A 16,737-nucleotide genomic window follows, 5' to 3' on the forward strand; every position below is an offset into this window, starting at 1 on the left:
TGTTACTTCTTCTAGGCAGTATCATTTGATTTTTGTATCTTGCATCATTTCCAATCGCTTTCGAATAAACTTCGTCAACAGGTCTGAAAAAGCCACAGGACTGAAGCTTCTTCTGAACTGTTCGAAGGTGATCTTTCCTAGTTCATCCGAAAACCGTATTTGAAATAGGAATTTGGTCGATCTTTGATATTCCGATCATGCAAAATTGTACGAGTATAGCTTATTCAGGAATCACATCGGTATATAAGGTATGGGTTGTCCTTTGGCAGATGTATATTACCCTAGATTTGAGTTGAAATGGTTATCTGGCTAAGCCCTCTCTGTTTGGTTATCGTTTCTAAATTGTATTCTACTATTGCCAAATTTCGTAGAGGTCATTGAAGAAATATGGCTTTTCATTACACTAATGGCGTAAAAGGATGTAGGTGATTTAATCCTAAACGTTTTACACATAGATTTAATTATCTACGATAAGAACAGGCTAATATGACAAGTAGTGATAGCTATGTAGGTCTCTATTACCGTATCCTTTAATTTCTAAATATTACACAAAATTAGTCAAAATTAGTCGAGCCTTTTACAATTATTTCATCGCAATAATGAGAAACATATTTATAGCTACCCAAGGGAAAGCCGTGTTATTAATTTACATGGACTTTAATATTTCCAGAAATAATCGGTCCCCTATTAGGAGCGATAATGTAAAGAAGTTTGTTGAATTTCTATTTTGTAGTTCCTTTATTTTGCTTTTGAGTTGTATTTTAATTTGTTGTTTCTTTTTTGTTTTAAATTCTTTTTTTTATGTAAATGGTCATATAGGTACATCGGACTTCAACAAATAAGGTAAGAATTGTTGGAATACAAGCTTCGACCTCACATTACTCCATAGAATCATAACATTTAAGTGGTTTTTTCCTAACAGTTGTCTTTGTGTGTGTGTAATGTGTCCTTTCTCCTTGAATCATGCCAACAAATTTACATCAACAATCATAAAAGGTTTTAACTGTTCTGTGTGTCTTTTGTCTTTAATAGCAGCCAATATGTCTAAAAAAATAAGAAAAAAATATACGTGTTTGTCTCAACCTTTGCTAGAGCTTCCGTTGATTCTCTTATTTCTCTCTCTCTCCCCATTTTTAGGTGAATGGCGATGAAAGTTGGATATATGAGGACATTACTCTAGAACGTGGAAATTCCGGTTTAGGCTTTTCCATAGCCGGTGGTACAGATAATCCACACATTGGCACAGATTCTTCAATATATATTACCAAACTAATACCGGGTGGTGCTGCTGCAGCTGATGGTCGTTTGGGTGTAAACGATATCATTGTCTCGGTAAATGATGTTTCTGTTGTGGATGTGCCGCATGCTGCTGCGGTGGAAGCCTTGAAAAAGGCAGGCAATGTAGTCAAACTACATGTAAAAAGAAAACGTACCGGTGGCGGTACACTTATAGATGATCCCAGTCAAATGGCCACGCCAGCTCATGTTGAAGACACAGGGCCGAAAATATTGGATATTGATTTGGTTAAAGGTAATAAGGGATTGGGTTTCTCCATTGCCGGTGGCATTGGTAATCAACATATACCAGGTGACAATGGTATTTATGTTACGAAAATTATGGATGGTGGAGCGGCTGCTGTTGATGGGCGTTTATCAATAGGCGATAAATTGATAGCTGTAAAAGCCAATGGGGTAAGTTCTACAAAGATACTTGAGAAGTGATAATTCTAATGATAATTTATATGCTTTTGTAGGTCGATAAAAATCTGGAAAATGTTACCCATGAGCAGGCAGTGGCCACTTTGAAATCAGTAGTCGATAAAGTCACCTTGGTTGTGGGCAAAACTGCACACAGTCTACCGGCAACGGCGGCGGCAGGACATAATATTAATCAAGTGAATTCGCATTCAACAGGTGCGATAAATACAATAGGGCAAACAGTTGTTGATTATGCTCGCTCATCTTCCACCACACCATACACGAACAACAACAACACAAACGCTATGCCAACAGCAACAACAGCTACAATTAACCATAGCAATCAGCACCACCACCATGCATCTTCCCCAGCCGTTGCTGAACTAATTCCATCAACATCTCGTTCCCAGTCACCTTTGCCTCGTAAGCTTTGTTTTCATTTGTTTTTCTTTTATAATTGTTTTTGTTTCATTATGATTTGCAAATACCCTCATATCTCCTCCTACTCCTCCTTCTCCCTTCGATCCCTGTTTTATGTTAGACAAAAAATACTCCCAACAAATATTTAAAAGTATCCCCAAGATTTTCCGTCCCTGTCAAACTATCAGATCAAACTAAAACCTAAGAAAACTATCATCGCTACACTTGTATGCTTGTGGACAACATGAAAAAAGAAGTGAAACAAACTAAAATCAAAACATTATTTTTTTTTGTTTTGTTTGAGTAGAAGAGTATTTCGATTTCGTTTTCGTTTATTCATATCTCTATATTAGAAGTCATAGAAAAATATTTTGCATGCTGTATGAGAATTTATACAAAATAAGGTCTGCCTGCTGCTGACAGCCTTGTTCTGTTCCGTATTTTTATTTTTTATACTCTGCTTAACTCTGAAAATGAGCAATGGAAGCGCTGCACGTTTTTTGGCTTTTAAAATGTAGTCGATTTTATTTTTAATTTTTTCCCTACTTACATTGAAGTTATTTTGGTTTTCTGTTTTTCCTTCGTGCGTGTGTGTGTACTAAATGTTTGCATGTTTACTGCTGCAATAATAAGAACAACAACTACTGCTGCATACAAGAGTGGTGTGTTTTTTCTTCCTCTGTTTTTCTTGACCGTTTTTACTTTCCTTTTTATTCTATAATCAACTCTCAGAATCTAAATTCTAATTGTAAAGAAAATGAAAAAAAAATGTTAACCAAAAAAATATTTCCTCACTCAACTGGCTTCTGAAAACCAACCTACCAATAACCACAACAACAAATATGAAAAAATCTACAAAAAAAGCAAATCCGAAACAACTACATCCAATAACCTTTGCTTCTTCTCTAATGCCACTAATATTTAATTTTTGTTTTCTTGTATTTCCTTTTCCCCAAACAAATATTTGGGTGTTCTTTTTTTTCTTTCGAACGCTTTTTATTTGAAATGTTTTTTTGTACAAACGAACGAACAAACAAACACACAAACTACTACTTATAGAACAACCAGGATCTAGGTATGCATCATCAAATGTATTGGCCACAGTGCCTCCAGGCACGCCACGAGCTGTTAGCACCGAGGACATAACAAGGTGAGTTTTTTTCCTGCAATATGTGTAAAAAGTATATGTTATTCTATCGTGTATTAGAATCGTGACTAAAATCTATTTAAACATAAAAACTTGATGGTGGTATGCATATGGGCTGATTCATATCAAATACTTGGGAGTGTGTGTTAGCGTGTTCAATGTGAAAGGAAAGGAAACATTGACATCAGCTTTTACAAACAGAAATATACAAATGTTGGTTGTTGACACAAAACAAGGAGTTTATAGTAATTTAAGCCAGATATTAGTACTTAAATATAACTGAATTCTCACATAGCGAGCAAGCCTTGAATCCTTGGAAATAATACAATTTGATCGGTGCGTTTTATTGAAATATGAAACCATGGGGAGACAAGGGGGACTTATCTCATATCAATTTGTTCAGTCCGGTTCTATTTTTAGCTCGTTAATATCGAATCTCTTTTTTATTGTCAACGCAGATTGATCAATAGATCTTTCAACGATTTTTTCTCTCAAGGACATCATCTACCATAGTTTTTTGTTGTAGCAGAATAGGTTTGATGCTGGGTTGGTAGCAGGGTTTCGGAGCCTGAGTCTGGAATCGGAGCCTAGCAAATTTTGCTGTAGTCGGAGTCGTGAAAAAACTCGACTCCGACTCCGGACAAAATTCTTTTTTTAATAGATAAAGTCAACTATATAAGACGAATTTGGTAGTAATTCTGTTACATATACATATCCTGACTGCAGGAAATGCTGAAAATGGTTCGTTGATGACGATCATTGCCGTTATGGTATAAAAATCAAAAAAACTTATAAAATGTATATGTGTATGTGGTTTTTAATTGCTTTTTTAATTCATATTGACCAAAACTATTATATTTTGAGGGAACTGAAAAACTAAGAAAATGAGACACCAGTAGGCCTATTCTGTAACTTTTATCGATTGAAAAGTTGTTAAAATTTCCTTTGTTTTTGTAACAACTACAAAACAAACAAATGAAATTGTTGTAAAATAAACAATGAGTAAAGTTGTTAAAAAGTTACAGAATAGGGGGGCAGGGTACCTATTCTGTAACTTTTTAACAACTTTACTCATTGTTTATTTTACAACAATTTCATTTGTTTGTTTTGTAGTTGTTACAAAAACAAAAGGAATTTTAACAACTTTTCAATCGATAAAAGTTACAGAATAGGCCTACTGAGCAAGTTAAATACAGTCCCTGGCATGGCATAATTATTTTGACAAAATCTACATTCGCCTTAAAAGTCATATCATTATTGGCAGCATTCATAGAACGGGAAATTAATTTGGGGATGTGTAGTCAATAAATATTGACTACGCCACTCGGAGACCTTTCGGTCCATTGTGAACATCCATAAATCAGAAAAAAGAGGTTCAGAATTACCTGAAAAGACAAAAGAAGAGAAAAGTAAAGAAAAGAGGGTGGGGTTGGGAAAGTAATAATAATAGGATTATTAAAGATGAAGATGTAATAAAGAAAAGAGGGTGGTTTATTTGGTGATGGTAGAAAACTGTCAGAGAAGTAGTTACGGTTATGGATCGCGCCGTCCCAGCCAATTAAAATTGTTGATGATGTTGTTTATGATTGTTGGTTCCATGTTTGAGTAGAAGTTTAAGCTTGGAGGAAAGCATACTCCTGTTAATCTATATCGCTCCGTTTCCTCCTCATCTTCACAGACCCTGCAATAGTCCACGCCATCATCCTGCCATTTGCCGATAAAAGCTCGGATGTTGCAATGACCGGTAATGACTCCCGTCAATACCCTGATTTCTGACTTGTTCAAATTTAGGAGTGAAGTTGTTCTGTTTGTTGATAGAGTCGGCCAAATGGCCCTTGACACGTTGTACCTTGGTTCATTATGCCATAGTTCCTTGGCTCGTTCTTCAAAGAACGTCTCCACTCTCCGAAAAAGGTGACATATACATAGGTGGTTTGATTGAATCAGTGATTGCTAGACTTGTTGATTGGGATCCATGTCTAGCCAGTTCATCTGCCATCTCGTTTCCCACAATGTCACAGTGTCCCGGTACCCACCAGAGTCGGACATCGTTTGTGAGGTTCGCCAAAGCAGTTCTACACTCAAGAATGGCCTCAGACTTGATATTGGACTATTTGATGGCTTTAAGAGCCGGCTGACTATCAACGAAAATAGTCACCGGTTCAAAGATTTCTGCATCCAGACTTTTTATCAACTCTGCGGCCATTTTGATCGCGAAGATTTCTGCTTGGAAAACACTACAGTCGCTGTTCAACCTATATGAGTATTCGAGACAAAGCTTTTCGCAGTAGACGCCAGCTCCGGTACCTTCTAACCATCTTGGAACCGTTTGTGAAGAAAGCCAGACCGTCCAGAGGAGGGTTACTACGGATCCAGTCATCTCTACTAGGGATAACGACCTCAAAATCTTCAAATCTTCGGATTGGTGATAAGTAGTCGCTGAATTTCCCCTGCAGATTTAAGCTAAGGTTTGGTCCTAGCTCCCGAAGAATGCATGCATGTCCATAGGTGCTGTCACGCCAACGATTTAATTCATGTAGCCTTAGGACACTACGTGCTGATTGACCTTTGATGCTGAGTCCCATGGGCAAGAGGTTCAACATCGCATTTAGAGCTGCTTGTGGTGTACTTTTAAAAGATCCAGTTATCAGGATCGAGGCTGCCCTTTGCACCTTGTCTATGTTGCCGGAGTTCGATTTATGTCGAACCGCATTCCACCAGACAAGACATCCGTAGGATAAGATGGGTCTCACAACAGTATTATACAGCCAGTGTATAATAGCTGGATTTAATCAACAGCTTTTCCCAATCGAATTCATACATGAATAAAGTGCAATCATACCTCTCTTCGACCGTTCCTCGACGTTCCTTTTCCATCTCAATTGAGAATCCAGGATTGTACCTAGGTATTTGGCCTCAGGAGATTGATGTAATTGCACTCCATCCAATGTCGGTGGCACGAAGTCGCCCAGCTTAAGCTTTCTGGTGAACAATACCAGTTCCGTTTTCGTTGGATTTACACCAAGGCCATTTGCGGTGGCCCAACGGGACAGCTTTGATAAGGCTCTTTGCATAAGCTCCGATATTGTGGACAAGAATTTGCCAGTTATTAGTATAACCACATCATCCGCTTATGCGACAACCTTTATGCCCTGATTGTCGAATTTTGGCAAAATATTGTTTATCACAAGTAGCCACAGCAGCGGTGAGAGTACACCTCCCTGGGGGGTACCTCTAGTTACTATCTTCCTTATTGTCAACTCCCCAATGCTGGAATTAATGATCCTGCTCTCCAGCATTCTATTTATCCAGCAGATCAGGGTTTCCGGGGTGTTGACCGCTCTAAGCGAGAGATGAATGGACTCAAGTTTTACGTTGTTAAAGGCTCCTTCTATATCCAGGAAAGCCGCCAAGGTAAAGTTTGAATTCTCCATATTTCTCTCAATTAAACCCACGACCTCATGAAGAGCGGTTTCGACAGATTTACATTTCATGTAAGCATGCTGCGAGTTGCTCAGCGAGGCAGTGTCTGCAAAGCTCCTAATCTCCAGATCGATCAGTCGTTCGAGTGTCTTGAGGAGAAAGGAGGATAAGCTTATAGGTCTGTAGTCTTTCGGTGCAGAGTGACTGGCTTTCTCCGCTTTGGGGATGTAAATTACATTTACCTCCTTCCACAGATCTGGTACGCAGGAAAGAAACAAACAGGCCCTGAAGATCTCCTCCAGACTTAGGTATATCTGCGGTGCGGCAAAATGAAGCATCACAGGAATTATTCCATCTGGACCAGGTGACTTATAGGGTTTGAATGTACTTACTGCCCACTTTATTTTGTTTCTGCTTACACCTTATCGATGAGGCTCTCGTCCACTGACTCTTGGACTAGGAACTTGCCACATTCAATGTGAAGGTTACTGGCGTCCGTGCAGTCAGGGAAGTGGGTCTCAGCTAGAAGGTTTAGAGTCTCAAGACCTGAGTCTGTCCACGTGCTGTCCTTTTTTTTTTTTTTTTTTTTGATACTACCAATGGATTTGGGGTCCTTGGAGAGTATCTACAGACTCACAGAAACAAACCCATGACTTTTTTTTTTGGCGCGCTTGATTTCAATGGAAAATTCTAGTAAACCCTGAGAAAACTCAAGCCATTAATTTTTCGCCGAAGCGAAAATCATGTTTCCTACCTCAAAATCCTCTTTGTTTCTTAAATCTCAACATTAAGTGGAATGCCAATGTAAAATATTTAGGAGTGATTTTGGTGATCATATCTCGTACGTCGTCGATAAATCTAACAAAATAACCAGAATGATGTATCCTTTAATCAACCGACTTTATCGACTTTAAATATTGAGAACAAGAAGCTGATTCTTAAATCCATATTCCTGCCCATAATTTTTTATTGTTCTCCACTGTTCTCATCTGTAGCAAACAGACATGTAAAGAAACTACAAGTTGTCCACAATAAATTGCTCAAAATGATATTTAATCTTCATTGGATTCCTGCTCATGAAAGACAAACTAGAAATATCTAGAACCAAATTTGAAGTAAGATGTATTTCTTTTTGCTATGTTCACATCAATGAACTCGTTTCATAAAGGATTCAAAATCCTCACACACAACAAAGCGAAATGATATATTAATAAATGAAAAAAAAAAACAAGTTCGACCGGGCCGATCTTTTTATACCATCCACCATGAAATATTCTGATCTAATATTGAATAATTAGTTTTCTTTCTGCCCACCATTTTAGGTGGACAAGTTACTTGACCACATTTTTGGTGGAGAAGTTTCTTTATCACTTGGAAACCCCAATGCCATACGGGCGGTACCGTTATATGAGGTCTATACCAAAACGTGGACCTATGTCTTGGTCTCTTAAATATCATTATCCGGATCATGGTGTGTACGCGATCCCTACGTTCAAAGGGATGTCGCCCATCGGTCGGTATGGGTGGGAATGAGTGGCATTGGGAACGTTCGAAAAAAATGAAAATAACGTCAAAATGCCTGAAATTGGGAGGATACCTCTATATGGGGGCTATGCTCAAACATTGACCAATATAGCCCATCTTCGAACTTGATATAAGACAAAACAAAATCTCAGCCCTCTATCTCAATGCATTCGGGAGATTACATCAGACGATCTGGCAACCCCCCCTGATCGAGTTATTCTGTAGGCAATATTTATGGTAATTGATGGCAGTCCATCCTGGTGAACTAAAAAACACATAAAACGTCTTAGTTTTCAGATATTCCCGGTTTGAGACTAATAGGACATTGTTTACATGTAATACGATCTGTTACCCCCTTGGACCATATGATAACCCTCTTAGTAGGGATATTATATTCCTAATATTGTTTATACTTATTAGTAGTTAATCCTTAAATTTCTTATTTATGAATTTAATCTGGTCTTAAACAAGTCGATCAACTGATATTTGCAAAAAAAAACCGACATTTTTATCACAACTGTTCGTCATTTTTTACTAATTAATGCGTGAAAAGTGTTCGTTTTCTTAGTTTGAAAACAATTACTTGTCAAACTGTATTATTGTGCAGGGTGTAAAAAAACTCGAATGTTAGTGGGCATATTTTTTTATAGGTTTTTTTGTCATGTTTTGTCTTCTCAAGGGGCAATGGGACGGACACAAAAACACAAAATTTTAATTCAACGGGATGAATATAGATAGAATATGTGTTAGCGTCCCTCGCATTTTCTGAAAGCAGTTATAACAGCTTTATACTTTCCAAGTAAATCCATTCGCCAGCGCATAAACTATACAAAAGTTCTCGCATTCCAGGTGCGCAGATTCGAAGATCAGAACTGGTGCTCGTTTCACAATCATAATCACAAATATCACTAACTGTTCAAAACGTAGGGTATGTAAAATTCAGCTCCGCCTGAAGTATACCCCATCATTTTCAGTTGCTGCTATGGGAAAAGTCATGGTTTTGTTTGATTACCGATTAGATACAAAGATAACAAACTGTTAGATATGTTATGATGTGCTGATGATGTTGTTAGCTGATAATAGCTGCTACCAAAAAAATAAAACGTTTTTTTATTTCACCAAGAGAAATGCAAACGAAATTTTCCTTACGATCTACTTCTAGCTGGATTCTCAACGTCGTGTTATCTCTCTTCGAAAGAAGAGGAGGAGGCACGTGCAAAAATAATTTTTTTTTTCAACAATTTTCTGCACAACGTTTAGTTGGATCTTTTTGCTACATTGATGTGGATGACTTTATAGAGTAGTTGTTGAATGTTTTCTTCTCCTCCTCGTTGTGCGTTGTGTTACACTTATTTGCTGCAAATATTTAAAAATGCCAATGTTTTGGCAAACTACCTCGTAATACCTTTTTGGTGAATTAATTAATCAGACAACGAAAAACGATAAGACAGCTGCAGCAGTTGTTGCTGGCGAACAACCAAATTAACCCTACCCACATCCAAACGCAGCAGCAGTACCACCCGTCAGAGTGTACACTTTTGGATTTCTTTTTTGTCGCTTTTGTTGTGTTTTCTTTTTGGAACAGTAAACAATGAGCTGTCTCCAATTGCAATTACTAAATTTGGATGAACGTATTGTGAATTTACGCAGACCTTTATTATTGAGGCCTGTTGTTCGCAAAGAGCTCCAAAAAAATCATCAACAAAACCACCTCCAACCGGAGCAGCAGCAAGACTTACAACAACAACAGTTGCTGCCAAATCAGCCCATAACAATAACAAACACGACAACAACAGCTACGGAGGCAAAACTGTTCACTGCTGCTGAGACAATAACACATTCCACAACCAATGCGATTTCAACGTTGGTGAATAATCTACGTGATCGTCATAAGAAAAATACCAAGTGACGTGTTTTTTATATTGTTTTCATTACATGTTTAATATTTGTGTGTGTTCGGTCAACAAAGCGTTTCTTGCAATGAATTGAATAATTTGTCATTTGTCAATCCAAAGCTGCTGCTCACCATCCATCCTCTAATGGCAATTTTTGCAATGTCTTCTTCCAGGGAACCGCGTACAATTACCATACAAAAAGGACCGCAAGGTTTGGGCTTCAATGTTGTGGGCGGTGAAGATGGCCAAGGAATTTATGTTTCATTTGTATTGGCTGGTGGACCAGCTGATTTGGGTGGTGAACTTAAACGTGGTGATCAATTGTTAAGCTGTAATGATATTGATTTACGAAATGCCACCCATGAAGAAGCCGCCTTAGCACTGAAGGTAAGAAAAGTGAAGTGGAACAAATAATCAATAATTTTCTCACAATAATTACTTCTTTTATCGCATAGAAATCTGGTGGTGTTGTTACATTGTTAGCCCAATATCGACCCGAAGACTATAATCGTTTTGAAGCTCGCATTCAAGAACTGAAGCAACAAGCCGCCTTATCTGCTGGCAGTACCGGCACACTGCTGCGCACAACACAAAAACGTTCATTGTATGTTCGTGCTTTATTCGATTACGATCCCAACCGGGATGATGGCCTGCCGTCGCGAGGTTTACCATTTAGACATGGTGATATTTTACATGTAACAAATGCCTCAGATGATGAATGGTGGCAGGCTCGTCGTGTTTTGGGCGATAATGAAGATGATCAAATTGGTATTGTACCATCGAAACGGCGATGGGAGCGAAAGATGAGGGCAAGAGATCGTAGTGTAAAATTTCAAGGTCAAGCAGTTAGTGCAAATAATAACTTAGATAAGGTAAGACAATTAAAAGTAAATGAAGATGAGAAGTAATGCAAAAAAAATCTCTCGTATGTTTGTTCTCTTCTTTTCAGCAATCAACTCTCGATAGAAAAAAGAAAAATTTCACATTTTCGCGCAAATTTCCCTTTATGAAGAGTCGTGATGAACGAAATGAAGATGGTAGTGATCAAGAGCGTAAGTACCAATACAACAGCAAGTGTTTAATAATAACTAAATATAGCACTGACCCAAACTTGGTGGCCAAAAACTATTTGAAAAGAAAGCAGTTTTGCAGACAAAAACACCCACACGGTAGTCAAACAAGAAAACTAATTTACAGTAGTTTCGTCAAAGTAACAACGTTTACGTTTATTTGACAAGACATTACAAGTTCACAACGAGATAAATTTTGCACACACTAAAAGAAAATACAATATTAACCAACAAATTTATTTTCTCTCTAACCAACAACTATATATTTTTTCTATTTTATATTAATTTTTGTTTGCTTTTTATTTGTTTTATGTTTAAAAAAAATTATTTATTTTTGTTTTTTATTTTATGTTATCAAAAACTGTTACTGTCTACCACCGAAACACATCTAAAAAATGTCCCGTCCAAACTGTGCTCACCACTACTATTATCAAACATTATGAAAAAAATGACAACATTTTATCACTTCATTACCAAATTCCACATTTTTCTACATTCTCATGTATCTGTCTCTGTTTGATGCTATGGTCCGTTCTACTTCATGCCAAAAACAACAAAAATGTACCAACGTGTGTCGTCAAAATTGTACAATTTCGACCTGCCAAAACAAAACTATATTGTAAAATTATGTTCCCCCCTCATCTCGAAAAAAGCTAATGGAATTGCCGCCAGTACTAGTGAACTTGATGTTAATCATTTGAACAACAATGATTCCACCGAACCTCAGCGTAAGTTGTTAAATAAGTCTAAGTCTAATAGCACTTAATACTAATGTATACATATAGTCTGTAAATATGTACATCTCTTTAATTTGTAAGCAATGAATGAATGACACCCACAGCAAAAAAGGAAACTAAGGTTAAAGGGTTATGGCAAAGAAATATTTGATTTTTGGTTATGTGGTCTCTTTATGAAAAAATTGTAGAAAATTAACACAGCAGGAGTATATTTTTAACACAATGGATATAAGTAAATGTTAAGGTCAAATCAATAAGACTAGACAACAAATAGAAAAATAATTTCAACAATTTGGAGTCTATTTAGCCCTGTCCGCGCCCATCTGTCTGTCTGGCTGGTGTACAGTGTACTTGTCGAACGTATTTTGTTCAAAGTTTGTAACTCATAATATTTGTCCAAACTTAAAACAACTTCGAAAATGGGCCATATTTAAAAAAAAAAAAACACGGCTGAAAAAAATAGTTTAGCAAAATTCACGAATGGAGAAATTATTTTTAAAAAATCCAGGCCTGGAAAATATGTTTTTAAAAAACTGCAGGCCTGGACAACATGTTTTTTAAAAAATCCACGTATTGAAAAATATTTTTAAAAAATCCACGCCTTGTAAAATATTTTTAAAAAATTCCACGCCCGGATATTTTTTTTAAATCCAAGGATCCATGCCCGGAACATTTTTTTTTTTTAAATCCAAGGAAAAATATTTTTAAAAATCTACGCAAGGAAAAATATTTTTAAAAAAATCCACGCTGGGAAAAAATATTTTTAAAAAAATCCACGCCCGGAGAAATTTTTTTTAAAAAATCCAAGGAAAAATGTTTTCAAAAAAAATCCAAGCAAGGAAAAATATTTTTAAAAAAATCCACGCTGGGAAAAAATATTTTTAAAAAAATCCACGCTGGAAAAAATATTTTTAAAAAAATCCACGCCCGGAGAATTTTTATTTTAAAAATCCAAGGAAAAATATTTTTAAAAAAATCCACGCTTAGAAAAAATATTTTTTTAAATATCCACGCTTGGAAAAAATTTTTTTTTAAAATATCCACGCTTGGAAAAAATATTTTTTAAAATATCCACGCTTGGAAAAAATATTTTTTAAAATATCCACGCTTGGAAAAAATATTTTTAAAAATCCACGCCTGGAAATTTTTTTTAAAAAATCCAAGCCTGGAAAAATATTTTTAAAAAATCCATATTAAAAATCAATAGTTTTAAATTTATTCACGCCTGGAAATAATATTTTTAAAAAAATCCTGGAAAAAAATATTTAAAAAAAAATCCACGCCCGGAAAAAGTATTTTTTTAAATAGCCACGCCTGGAAAAAAATATTTTTAAAAAAAATCCACGCCGGGACAAAATATTTTTTTAAATAGCCACGCCTGGAAAAAAATATTTTTAAAAAAATCAAAGCCGGAACAAAATATTTTTTAAAAAAATCTACGCCCGGAGAAATATTTTTTAAATATCCACGCCTGGAAAAAAATATTTTTAAAAAATCCAGTCCTGGAAAACTTATTTTTTTTAAATATCCACGCCTGGAAAAAAATATTTTTAAAAAATCCAGTCCTGGAAAACTTATTTTTTTAAATATCCACGCCTGGAAATAAATATTTAAAAAAAGCCTGGACAAAATATTTTTAAAAAAATCCACGCCTGGAAAAAAATATTTAAAAAAAGCCTGGACAAAATATTTTAAAAAAAAATCCACGCCCAGAAAAATATTTTTTTAAATGTCCACGCCCGGAAAAATATTTTTTTAAATGTCCACGCCTGGAAAAAAATATTTTTTTAAATGTCCACGCCCGGAAAAATATTTTTTTAAATATCCACGCCTGGAAAAAATATTTTTAAAAAATCCACGCCTGGAAAAGATATTTTAAAAAAACTGCGGGCATGGACAAGATATTTTAAAAAAATCCACGCCTGGAAAAGATATTTTAAAAAAACTGCAGGTCTGGACAAATTATTTTAAAAAAATCCACGCCTGGAAAAGATGTTTTCAAAAACTGCAGGCCTGGACAAAATATTTTTAAAAAAATCCACGACCGAGGAAAATTTTTTAAAAATATTCAAGCCTGGAAAAATTTTTTTGAAAAAATCCACGCCCGGTGAAAATATTTTAAAAAAATCCACGCCTGAAAGTAATATTTTTAAAAAAATCCTAGCCCGGAAAAATATTTTTAAAAAAATCCAACCCTGAAAGAAATATTTTTAAAATATCCAAGCCGGGAAAAATATGTTTAAATATTCGAAGCCTGGAAAAAATATTTTTAAAAAATCTAGCCTGGAAAAAATATTTGAAAAATTCAAAAATATTTTTAGAAAATCCACTCTTAAAAAATCCACGCCCGGAAAAAAATATTTTTTAAAATATTCAAGCTTGGAAAAAATATTTTTAAAAAAATCCACGCCCTGAAAAAATATTTTTAAAGAAATCCAACCCTGAAAGAAATATTTTTAAAAAATCCAAGCCGGGAAAAATATGTTTAAATATTCGAAGCCTGGAAAAAATATTTTTAAAAAATCTAGCCTGGAAAAAATATTTGAAAAATTCAAAAATATTTTTAGAAAATCCACTCCTGGAAAAGTATTTTTAAAAAATCCACGCCTGCAAAAATATTTTTAAAAAATCCACACCTGGAAAATATTTTTAAAAAATCCATATATGGAAAGATGTTATTAAAAAATCCACGCCTTGAATCCTTTTACATTTCCCTTTAGGTGGTTTCGTACTATTTTCCCATTTTATTTCTGGATATAACCTCCAAACTCTTAGCAAAGAATCGATCGTTTGTTCTCTATCAAGGATAACGAATTGTATCCTGAGTCTAGAAAAAGAAAAAAATCTTCTATTTGTTGTCCAGTCTTATTGAGTCCGGAAAACGGTGCAGCATAAAATGGTTTACTATTATAAATTAAATTTTAGGAACTGTTTTTTTTATTTCTGCATGTGCAAACTCTAGTAGATATGTCATTAAACAAACAACAGGCTTGTTACATATATAGAGGCACTTCTTTTTAATTCATTGTAAAATAAGGACATTTCAATTTTGAAAGATGAACAAAATGCAATATTATTTTGAGGACACTTTAATCATCCAGTACTAGCATCATCAACAGCAATTCTCCTTCTCTGTCTCTTTCTATATAATGTATAATTCACCTTGGACTGCTATCTTCTGTCTGGCAACAACACAATATAATTTTTTTTCAAATCTTCAAATTTTCACCTGTACAACAATTTAATTTTTTTTTCTGATTTTTAGTTAATTTTTTTTATTTTATTTTAAATCCTTTCAAGAGATTTATTTTTATTAGATTTTTTATTGAATCAGTAAAAAACTATAAATGACTTGTGCTAAAAAATATATGCTCGTTAAGAGGTTATGTTTGCTAATATCAACAATCAACAACCATCATATATAGTATATCTCTTTTCTAGCATTTTCACGATTAAATGGTAGGCAAGCAAACAAAAAAACAAACAAATCTCGTTGTAGACTGCTTTCGTAAATGGCAAAAACTTCGTTTCAAATCAATTTCACATTTCCATCCCTGCCATTATGTTTCATTCTCGTTAAAAAAAAAGTTCAAATAAGAAACAAACGATCCCTTTCCTTTCTTTCCTTCTTCTACTTCTATTGAAATGAAATATCCAAAACATATCAATCTATTTGTGTTTTCTTCTTCTTTCTTAATTCTTTCAATATTTCAGCTTTTATGCTATGCTATACACAAGATGATGCCAATGCTGAAGGAGGTATGTACTTATATAACAAAACTAAAAAAGAAAATCCCTAGCCCACGAAAATCTTTTTTGATTTTGATCTTACGTTTCTCCACGTGATGATGATCGGTTTTGGTAATTTAGTTTGTTTTATTACAAATATTGAAAATAATCTAAAACTTTGACACACCCCGATATATAAAACTGAACTCGATTTCCATCACATGGTTGTAAATAATTATTATATTTTTATATAAATTATGTATAAAACAACCCAATATTTTAGAAATATTTTTATATTTGTTTCAACTTTCTTTGTTTTTGTGAAATAGTAGTTTAATTATAATTTTATTTTTTTTCTGTTTTCTTCTTCTTTACCAACAATTCACTTGTAAACCCATACACTAATTCTTCGTCTCAAACATTACTCCTGTTTTGTTTTGTTGTTGTAATCAAACAGTATTAGTTCTACCAAATACTGCTATTATAACCACGTCTATCTCTACTCCTGTTTAAAAAGAGCCTTCAATTTGAATTTAAAAATCATTATAAAAATAGTTGAAATTGAATTTTGAATATTATTTGTTAACATGAAAAATTGTTGCTTTGTTTATGTTTTTGTTTTGTTATCTTTTTTTGATCTTCACGTTATTTTATTAACAAACCCTTGAGATTAAATACAACAAATAACAACAAGTATTTATTTCGAAAATTGCAGTAGTTTGATTAATCTGACACCGAAAAAGTGTTCTCATACAAAACCAGCCAAACATTTTTAAGTATTTGGTTCTGCTTCAACTTTAAATCTTGTGATATTATTATGGGGCTATTCCAGCATGTTGAGAAACTTTATAAGTACCTGAAACTGGAGGTTAATAGTAGACCTACAGTATCGGCCAAAACTAAAGCACCCCCTCAGTACATATTTTTAAAATTATAATTTTTTAAGAAAACAAAAATAAAAATTTATTTTTTATATTTCTTTTTATTTATTTATATCTTTATTTTTAAAAAACACAAACCTAAGAAAATTCAGAACTGTATCCAAAAATTAAAAATCAAAAAACATTTTAAGTAGCAAATATAAGTGGACAAAC

General features: G+C 34.5%; 1 protein-coding gene across 30 annotated transcripts in view; it reads left to right on the plus strand.

Annotated features, from left to right (window-relative positions):
* The window catches only part of dlg1 (MAGUK family member discs large 1), a 98,632-nt gene that overhangs the window by 57,659 nt on the left and 24,236 nt on the right, over window positions 1-16,737 (plus strand). For 3 of the 30 annotated variants that reach the window (XM_073978016.1, XM_073978019.1, XM_073978040.1), the window contains exons 5-13: window positions 820-843; window positions 1,138-1,692; window positions 1,755-2,121; window positions 3,178-3,268; window positions 10,281-10,494; window positions 10,563-10,979; window positions 11,057-11,159; window positions 11,831-11,905; window positions 15,629-15,673. In XM_073978016.1, the coding sequence (XP_073834117.1) occupies window positions 820-843; window positions 1,138-1,692; window positions 1,755-2,121; window positions 3,178-3,268; window positions 10,281-10,494; window positions 10,563-10,979; window positions 11,057-11,159; window positions 11,831-11,905; window positions 15,629-15,673 (1,891 nt within the window). Of the gene's footprint in view, window positions 1-819; window positions 844-1,137; window positions 1,693-1,754; window positions 2,122-3,177; window positions 3,269-10,280; window positions 10,495-10,562; window positions 10,980-11,056; window positions 11,160-11,830; window positions 12,485-13,323; window positions 13,845-15,628; window positions 15,674-16,100; window positions 16,353-16,737 lie in introns of those variants that run through there. The other 27 variants (XM_073978026.1, XM_073978030.1, XM_073978018.1 and 24 more) reach the window with 21 other exon arrangements.

Source organism: Musca autumnalis, unplaced genomic scaffold, assembly GCF_047663935.1.
Source record: "Musca autumnalis isolate F117 unplaced genomic scaffold, ASM4766393v1 scaffold_3, whole genome shotgun sequence".
Classification (NCBI taxonomy): domain Eukaryota; kingdom Metazoa; phylum Arthropoda; class Insecta; order Diptera; family Muscidae; genus Musca; species Musca autumnalis.